The sequence below is a fragment of the Jaculus jaculus genome, chromosome 17 (assembly GCF_020740685.1).
Source record: "Jaculus jaculus isolate mJacJac1 chromosome 17, mJacJac1.mat.Y.cur, whole genome shotgun sequence".
In the NCBI taxonomy this organism is placed as follows: Eukaryota; Metazoa; Chordata; class Mammalia; order Rodentia; family Dipodidae; genus Jaculus; species Jaculus jaculus.
This window is the reverse complement of record NC_059118.1, coordinates 18,560,575-18,569,615: the sequence shown is the minus strand read 5'-3', so window position 1 is coordinate 18,569,615 and position 9,041 is coordinate 18,560,575. Positions and strand designations below refer to the sequence as shown.

Here is a 9,041-nt window from a genome sequence, read left to right as displayed (position 1 = left end):
AACCAATACCGTGACCCCTGCACAGTCACAGCCAAGAGTAAGTATTCCTCAGAGACTGCAGAAATCCCTCCATGCCGGAGTTCACAGGAAGGTTCCTTAGATTTGCCAAGGCTAGAGGCTGCTTCATTGTCTGCCCTTCCACCTCAGGAGCTGTCCAGGACACGGACAGAGTGGTGACAAGTTTGGAAAAGTATCTTCCAGTTATCACCCAGAGCCTAGGAAGCTCGATGCCCAACTCAGGGCCCTTTCCTAAAATGTCTAAGCGCTGGGGTTCCCATAATCTCCCTCCCCTATGCCCAGGAAAGCTGAAGTGACTATACAGTTTGTCCCTTTTGTATCCTGACCCCTCTTTCCTGTGCAGTAGAGCCAGCATTGTGAAGAAAGGACGTTTCTGGCTGGGGAGATGGCTTAGCGGTTAAGGCGCTTGCCTGCAAAGCCAAAGGACCTAGGTTCGATTCCCTAGGACCCATGTAATCCAGATGAGCAAGGTGGCACATGCATCTGGAGCTCCTTTGCAGTGTCTGGAGGCCCTGGTGTGCCCATTCTCTATCTGTCTCTCTCTAAAATAAATAAGCAAGTGAAAAAAAAAAATTTTTTTAAAGAACGTTTCTGAGGAGCAGAAAGGAAGTTTCTTACCTTTGAATGAGAGGCGGACCCGGGGCGTGGCTGGGAACTGGTCCTGGGTGGGGATGGATGGCCAGGCCCCCGTCAGTAGGGAAGCCCAGAGGAGAAGACCAGCGACAAGCATTGTGGGAGGGGCCTAGGGCCCAGGAAGAGGCTCTCTGGACACCTGTTGGGGAGGGCGGCAAAATTGGAAGTGTGAGGCACATAAGAGTATTGCACTATCAGCATTTCCCTTGTTTTTATTTTTATTTTTCTACTTACTTGCGAGAAAGAGGTGTGGGGAGAGGAGAATGGGGCGCACCAGGGCCTCCAACCACTGCAAATGAACTCCAGATGCATGCGCCACCCCCCTTGTACATCTGGCTTATGTGGGTCCTGGAGATTCTAACTGGGATCCTTTGGCTTTGCAGACAAATGCCTTAACCGCTAAGCCATCTCTCCAACCCCCTTGTTTTTATTTTGTTCTTCAAGGTAGGGTCTCACTCTAGCTCAGGCTGACCTGGAATTCACTGTGTAGTCTCAGTCTGGCCAAAACCTCACAGTGATCCTCTTACCTCAGCCTCTTTCTTGAGTGCTGGGAACTTTTGAGATAGGGTCTCCTTTTATAGGCCTGAGTGGCCTGGAACTCTTATGTAGACCAGTCTAGCTTTTAACAATGATCCTCCCTGTCTCTGCCTCCCAAGTGTGAAGAATACAGGCGTGCCCCACCATACCTTCGGGCTCAATTTCTGCCCAAGTACCTCAATTTCCCTTCTAAACAAAAAGAATGATGAGGACTGAAGAGATGGCTCAACAGTTGAGGTGCTTGCCTACAAAGCCCAACGACCTGACTTCGATTCCCCGGTACCCATGTAAAGCCAGATGGAAAGTGGCACATGCACCTGGAGTCTGTTTACAGTGGCTGGGGGGGGGGGGGTGCCTGGCATGCCTATCCTCTCTGTCTCTCTTCTGACAAGTAAATAAAAATATATTTTTAAAAAAATGATGGCAAAGCCAGGTGTGGTATTATACGCCTTTAATCCCAGCCAGTGGTAGGAGGATCGCCTGCTGTTGAGTTAAGAGGCCACCCTGAGACGACACAGTGAATTCCCAGGTCAGCCTGAGTTAGAGTGAGACCCTACCGCGAAGAAAAAAAAAAAAAAGATGGCTTTTTCATGTTTATACCTCAAGCTCAAGGCAAACCTCATATACATTCTTCTGCCTGCCTTCCTCTGGGTCAGTGTCACCAGTGGGCTCTGAAGTCTCAGCCCCACCGGGCCTCCTGAGACCACCAGAACCAATAGAGGCAGCTGGAGACTCGAACCCTGCCCCTCCCCATATCCTGATTCCATGGAAGGGGGGCAGCACGAGCAGATGATGGGAAGGGAGCCCTCTGCTGTTCCCAGCATGCTCTCTTTCCTGTGCCCACCCCCAGAAACCCCAGGGCTCCTTTTCTCTCCCACCTCTAGGCCTGCTTCAACCAACGCTCTCCTCTCAGAGCAGGGAAATCCAACCTTACAACTGAGGTGGAGGGGGAGCGTACAGAAAGGGAGGAGAAGAAAAAAAAAAAAAAAAGAAAGTACACAGACAGCCCAAAGCAGAGAGGGCAGCACTAGCCAGAAAAGGAAAGGCAAAGAATAGCACAGCAGGACCCACTTTTCCTGAAATCAGAGTAAGTGGGACCCAGGTCAGACAGGCAGAAGGACTTTCCCACAGACTCAAGTGTCGGTGCTTCCTCTGGACTTGTCAGCAAGGGTGCAAGAATAGCCAGTGGGCCTGTGATAAGATCTACGCCAGCTTCCCTGTCCGCCTCGTCAAAGCCACCCACATCCCCAGCAGGTCCAAATTTTAATACAGTGTTTTTCAAATATTGTCTCCCCAGGCAGGCTGGCTGTTGGATAAACGCAGCTCAGCGCCAGTTGTCGGAACATATTGATCCCTCCCGGCATAGAAGAACGCCAACTAAACCACCACCCCCCAAGGAAAACACTGAGGGTGGGGGCATCGAGACAGACTGTGTACCCCCCCACCCTACCCCCAGATCTGCCCTCTCTGCTTATTTCCTGAGAGGCAGGTCCACAGACCCATTTCTAGAACTCTGGTGTGTATGGGGGGGGGGGACCATTGCGACCTGTGACACCCGACCTACAGTTGGGCAGTGTTGAAAGCAAGGCCCAGGCTCCGAGGTGGATGTGCTCCTAGACCCTAAGGCCCTCCCCTATACCCACTTCCCCAAGCCCTGAAGCTCTTGCCTCTCCTGCCAAGGCAAACCACTGGTGGCTCCTCAGGCAGGAAATGCAGCCTCAGCCTTCCAGCTCCTCATGTGGTGTGCATTGAGTGCCTGGCACACCTCTCATTCCTTCAAGATCTGCCCCCCCATCCCAGATGCTGTCTCCCAGGGAGGGCTGGCTGGGGGGAGGGGAGGAAGGGGAGAATCAGACCCATTCCTCTGCTGGGGGGGGAGCACAAAGCTTGTACTGACTAAATTCAAGGCAGGCTCTAAGGGGGGGGGGCAGGTGAGAGAAAGGGCTGTGCTGCTACCATCACCCTCAAGGTGCACCGAAGGGGGGGCACCATCTCGCATATCACTACCTGCATGCTTATGCACGTCCTGAAAAGCACTGAGTTTGCTCAAGAACTTGACCTGCTGGTGGGGTAGATAGGGTTCCAGGAAGCTGGGAGAGCAAGATGCAGTCTGAGAGAGCTGCCTTAGTACGTATCAGGGGGCTCACATCGATCTACCGTCCACCTAACCCCCCCCCACACACACACACGGGGCCTCATTTTCACAGTGATCCACTCAGGGTTACCAAAGCTTAAGTTGGAGTCACCCAAGGTGTCCAGGAGGGTAGAGGACCTTCTCACTATGTCCTGGTCCCTGAAAGAGGTATAAATAGGAGATGACAAAAGTCTGCTGGGGTTTCAAAACCAAGTCTAGACTCCCTGCGTGGCAGCCTAAGGGCGGGTGGGGGGGGGGAGGCGACAAAAGGAAGGAAAAGAAGGAAGAGGAAAAGGACAGAGAGGGAACGAGGGGGAGGGAGGCTTCTGTAGTCCCTTCCCCTAGGCCAGCCCAGATGCCTTTCTTTCAGTCCCAGTCCCCCGGAAAAGCTCCCAAAGTCACAACAAGCTCAGGTGGGTGGACAGAGGAGGAACTGCCGCCGCCACCTGGGAGCCCACCAGGAGGAGAGGACAGGAGGAGGAAGGCAAGCTGGCGGGAGGGAGGGAGCGAAGGAGGGAGGCAGGCGAGAGGAGGAGAGAGGGAGGAGAGAGGGAGGGACGGAGGAGAGACGCCTGAACAAAGAAACGAGGAGCTGGGGCTGGCAAGGGGTGCAGGGAAGGGGCTGCTAGAGGAAGGAGTCTGGAGGCACCTGGGGGCGGGACAGGGAGCCAGGTGGTCAGATTGTCCAGCCTGATCTGGACCTCCCAGACTGTGTGTGTGTGTGTATGCGCGCGCGTGCGCGCGCGTGTCTGGTGTGTGTGTGTGTGTGTGTGTGTGTGTGTGTCTGTGTTTGCATGTGTGGTGGGGGACAGCCAGTCTCAGGGAAGGGAGGTTGGCTTCTCAAGCTGAGAACTGCCTAAATGGAAGGGGAGGCAAGAACAGGGGCTGTGGAGGAACCTAGGGAGGAAATTACTAACAGCACCCCACCAGCTCCCCAGCCCCCCCCCAGCCTCTCCCCCCCAATAGCTCCTTCCTGGATCCTCTGCTTCCCCCTCCCCCAACATCTATCTCATGGACCAGGAAGCAGGGCCGCCTAGCATAGCTGGGACTGAAACCCCTCTTTTGTGGCCAGGGTTTCCCAGTCAAGGTCACCTGGGCCAGGCTCCATCCTCCCCCACCAAGGTATGCAGAGCTGGGGGAAGGGGGGGCAGAGGCCCGAGCTTCTGGCCTTCTCTCAGGCCCCCACCTCCGCACTTCCGGGCCTGGCTCCTTCGGAACTGAGGGAAGAGTGGGGGTAGATGTGCCTGCGTCCTTGCCTAGCCCAGACACCACAGCAGCCCACAGGATCCAGGCACACCCCCTAGGTAGTCTGAGAGGAGGTTCCATCATCTCACCCCTGGGTGCAGTTTCCCCATCTCAGTAACTAGGATAGCGGCTGCTGGCGGGGGGTAGAGGGGAGACGTTGCACACGAGAGTTAATTCACAAGGATAGGAGTCCCTGACCTGGCCCAGCTCCAGGGTGGACACGAGGGAGCCTTCAGCTTGCCCTCTCCCCAGATGTTAATAGACTGTTGGCAAAATGCGCCTATCTCAAGAAGGAGAAGTTACTGGTCCAGCCAGGACTACTTCCAGAAGACTCCTCTCGCCAGCACTACGTAATTCCTGAGCCACCTAGACACTATCCTGTCTCACCTGCTCTGGGCAAGCCCCTGGTGGTCTCCTGTCCACTTTGCATAACAGTGGGACCCCTGGGTTCAAAATGAGGTTTGGTTTGTAGGCTTTTCCAGCTCACCCATACCCCACAAACTGGAGGATCCCTAAACCCAAACAGGACCCCTTGCTGTTAAAAAAAAAAAAAATCAAACCTCAGATACAGCTTGTGGGGGGGGGTGGTGAGTGGTAAGGAAGCTGGCAAAAGGCTGGAAGAAAGGCCTTTGGGGCAGGTCCTCCACAGCCCTGCGGATCTGGACGACCTTCCACGTGGGGGCTTCCAGTTTAGAGCTACCCCTCCGTCTGCCCTGGTCTTCAGATAGGGCCACTGAGGCAGAGTAGGCGTACCTACAGGGGACAGAGTGCTGCCTCGGGCGTCAGGAGGGGGAAAACTGAAACACTAGAAGGATCGGAACTCCCACTCCCGGAGCGTGAGGGTATCCACCCAAAACCTTGCGGGAAGGAGGGGGGTGGAGGGAAAAAAAAAGTTGCTTCGCACACTGGTGACCCTGCAGGCCACATCATCCAAACAGTTACACAATCTTCACGCCGCCCCGGACCTAAGAAGTCCGAGCCACCGGGACAGGTATGAAGTCTATCCTGCGCCCGGGGGTCAGCGCACCGACTCCCTTAACCTCGCTCACTGGACACTTCCGAAGAGTTGCAATGCCGCGGCTCCCAGAGGGGTCGCGGGGGTGGCTCGGCTTGCCCCACTCCCTGGGGTTTCCCCCCCTCTCCAGGCACTCACCTCTTCCGCGTCGGCAGGGCCTGGGCGCCCGGGCGACGATGCGGTGGCCGCGGCGACGGCACAGGCTTTAACCCCGAGCCCCACTCACTCCGTAGGGCCGGTCCGCGCTTAGCGGCCCCCCGGGGCCATGGCGCTGCCCCGCGCCCTCCTGCCGCTGAGCCTGAGCCGGGATCCACACCGCGACCGCGGCTGAACTGATTCCACGGGCTTCGGTGCACGTCAGCAACCGAGGCCCCGGGCCCCAGCCCGGGCCATGGAAAAGCTCAGGGGCGCACGGGGCCGCCTCCCCCGGGGAGGGCTGCGGGCGCCCCCTGGCCGGCGCGCCGAGGGCGCATTCCCCGGCGCGGAGCGCGGGGCACGGGGCGGTGGCGCGCGCTCGGCTTCGGGGGCGCAGAGCTCGACTCGGCCCGGTGGCGTTGCGCTAGCCTGGTAAAGGCGGAGGGTTTGTGGGGGGGGGGGGAAGACGAAAGGGCCCGAGAGACCGCGCTTGGGTTGCACCGTTCCTCGAGGCGCGCCCCGGCTCTACGCCTCGCTCGGGGGGCTCCCCGGACCGCCGCGGTTCGTTCGCTAGCTGCTCTCTGGTCTCGCGGCCGCTGGCGGGACGGGGCGCTCGGAGCCGCGCGGGGAGCGCAAGCAATTGGCCGCCCGTGGGCGACATTTGCATAGCCCGGCGCCGCCCCGCCTGGCCCGCCCGGCCCCACCTCCGGGGCGGGACCCGCCCGGCCGCCGCCCCGCCCCCGCTCCACCTGTCCTGCAGGCTAGGCTCCCCGGGTGTGTGTGTGGGGGGGTTCCCAAGGCTTTGGGTCACCCGCGCCTGGTGGGGGAGACGGATCTGCGCCCCGCACTCCCGGCGCGCCCCCCCTCACGCCTCGCGGGCGGCACCCCCGCCCCGCCCCGCCCTGGCTTTGTCTCTCCGTGGATACACCGCGCACATCGCGCCCGGTGTTTACCCGGGCGCTCAACTCCCAGGCGAGAAGGGCTGGCGCGCCGGGGAGCCACCAGTCTGCGCTCACCTGCGCACCCGTTGCCGCCGCGTCCCTCCTGCCTCTCTACTCGCGAGCCTCGCCGGTGGCCCCGCGCCGAAGCCCGCAGCGCTGGACCTGGGGACTGACTGCCTGGGCCGCTCAGCAGGTGGCGGTGCAGCCCCTGGGACCGCTGGCACCGCTGGACCTTCCCGCGCACCAACCTAGGCCACATCTATGGAGCCCAGTCACTAGCTCTGTCCAGCCACCCAAACACTCCAGATTGTCCATCTCAGCCAGCAGTGCCCGCAGATTCTCCCTTTAGGGTGTCATACTTCAGAGAAGCCCTATGAGCGGAGGCCTCTCTCCTAAAAGGGATACTTGGCTTTTTCAAATTGTCTCAGCAACTGAGCAGAGCCCTACCTTGACCCCAGGAAGGAGGTTCTGCCCAGCCCAGCCCCCATCAAGGTCATGGCCTCATCAGCCAGAACCACTTCCCAGCCCATCCCCAAGCACTCTGATGAGGTCCCCAGAGGCTTTGGCTCCTTTGTCCTCCTCTTCTTCCTCTGTCTAGTACCCTCCTGCTTCTACTCTCCCCATCTCTCATTCCGCTTTCTCTTTCTCCCTCTTCCTTTCTCGCCTCCTGCCTCTACTATCTCTTTGATTCCCCTGTCCCTTCCCTGCCCTCTTGCCATTCTTCCTGCCATATCGGTCCTTCTCCCTACTCTCTCTTCTTCTCTTCTCCTCTTCCTGCTCTCTCTTCTCTCTTTTATTATTATTATTCTTTAATTTATGTATTTGAAAGCGACAGACAGAAAAAGAGGCAGGGAGAGAAAGAGAGGACGGGCGCATCAGGGCCTCCAGCCACTGTATAAACGAACTCCAGATGCATGCGCCACCTTGTGCATCTGGCTTACATGGGTCCTGGGGAATCGAGCCTCGAACCAGACTTCACAGGCAAGCACTTAACCGCTAAGCCATCTCTCCAGCTTCTCTTTCCTCCCCCCCCCCCCTTTCTTCTCCTACTTCTCTTCCTGGCTAAGACTCCCAGGAGAAAGCTCCTCTCCCTGTGATTGGCTGACTGGGTGATTGCAAATGCAAGATGGGGGGGGGTGAATATTAGGGTGTTACTTGAAGGGGGATCTCCTCATCCAAGAGTGGGGTGCTGCCCACATGCTCCCAGGAGGGGCTGGGCACTCCTGAGCACATCTGCCTGCTCTTGTGGTGGCCATAGTGACAGCCAGCACCTGAGCTTCTCCCCTGTGTCATGCTTCACTCAACACACTGACAGGGCTGATGCTGTATATAGCTCAGGGGTAGAGAATGGGTCTGGCACGCACAAGGCCCTGGGTTCAGCCTGCAGCCCCAGAAGTAAGTAAATACATAAATCAGTAAGTCACCATATCATCCTTCCACATCTTCACTCGTCTGCATTGGGGTCATCTTTGTGTCGCCACCACTACATTACCATCACTATGGCAGGTTTTTTTGTTTTGTTTTGTTTCTTCAAGGTAAGGTCTCTAGCTCAGGCTGACCTGGAATTCACTATGTAGTCTCAACTCAGGATGGCCTCAGACTCACAGTGATCCACCTATTTCTGCCTCCCAAGTGTTGTGATTAAAGGCCTTCGCCACCAAGCCCGGCTCAACCGTGGCAGTTTAAGCCACCATCACTAATCACTCGCTATGCTTAAAGCGCCATCACCACCCTTGTGGCTTTTAGCACCATCCTTCCATAGCAGCCACCAGGTCTCCTCATAGCCCAAACTGTTCTTCAGCAGAGTCCTTGTGGTCACTAAGGAGCATTGTGTGGGCTTGCTAAAGCCTCCAGGTGAAAGGTTGAGAAGCAAAATTCACCAGGTGGAGAGATGGCTCAGCGGTTAAAGACACTTGGCACTTGCTTGCAAAGCCTGCAGGTCCAGGTTTGATTTCTTAGTATCCACATAAAAGTCAGATGCACAAAATGGCTCGTGCATCTGGAGTTTGTTTGTAGTGGCAAGAGACTCCAGTATGCCCATTCATTTCCTCCCTCCCTTCCTCTCTCAATCTGTCTTTCTCTCTCTCTCTCTCTCTCTCTCTGTGTGTGTATAGATAATTAAAATATCAGAGGTCAGGCACTCGGGAGGTGGATGTAGGAGGATCGCAGTGAGTTCGAGGTCACCCTGAGACTACATAGTGAATTCCAGGTCAGCCTGGGCTACGGTGAGACCCTACCTCAAAAAACAAAACAAAATAAAAATGACGAACAAAAGAGAGAGAAGGAAAATTATCAATTGCTCTGCTCATGTTGAGCACTACTCAGATACACAGAAGGGGCCCTCTCTGGAGCACTGAGGAGGCCTTAGGTGTGGAGCAGATAA

At 56.9% G+C, this 9,041-nt stretch overlaps 1 protein-coding gene across 4 annotated transcripts in view; it reads right to left on the bottom strand.

Moving 5' to 3' along the window:
* The window catches only part of Sema3f (semaphorin 3F), a 33,336-nt gene extending 26,582 nt beyond the window's left edge, over nt 1-6,754 (bottom strand). For 3 of the 4 annotated variants that reach the window (XM_004664265.2, XM_004664266.3, XM_045136728.1), the window contains exons 1-2: nt 5,721-5,864; nt 637-790 (exon numbers count right to left, since the gene is read on the bottom strand). In XM_004664265.2, the coding sequence (XP_004664322.1) occupies nt 637-748 (112 nt within the window). In that variant the 5' untranslated portion in view covers nt 749-790; nt 5,721-5,864. Of the gene's footprint in view, nt 1-636; nt 791-5,720; nt 5,865-6,733 lie in introns of those variants that run through there. The other variant, XM_045136726.1, reaches the window with a different exon arrangement.
* Between the last annotated feature and the right edge of the window lie 2,287 nt (nt 6,755-9,041).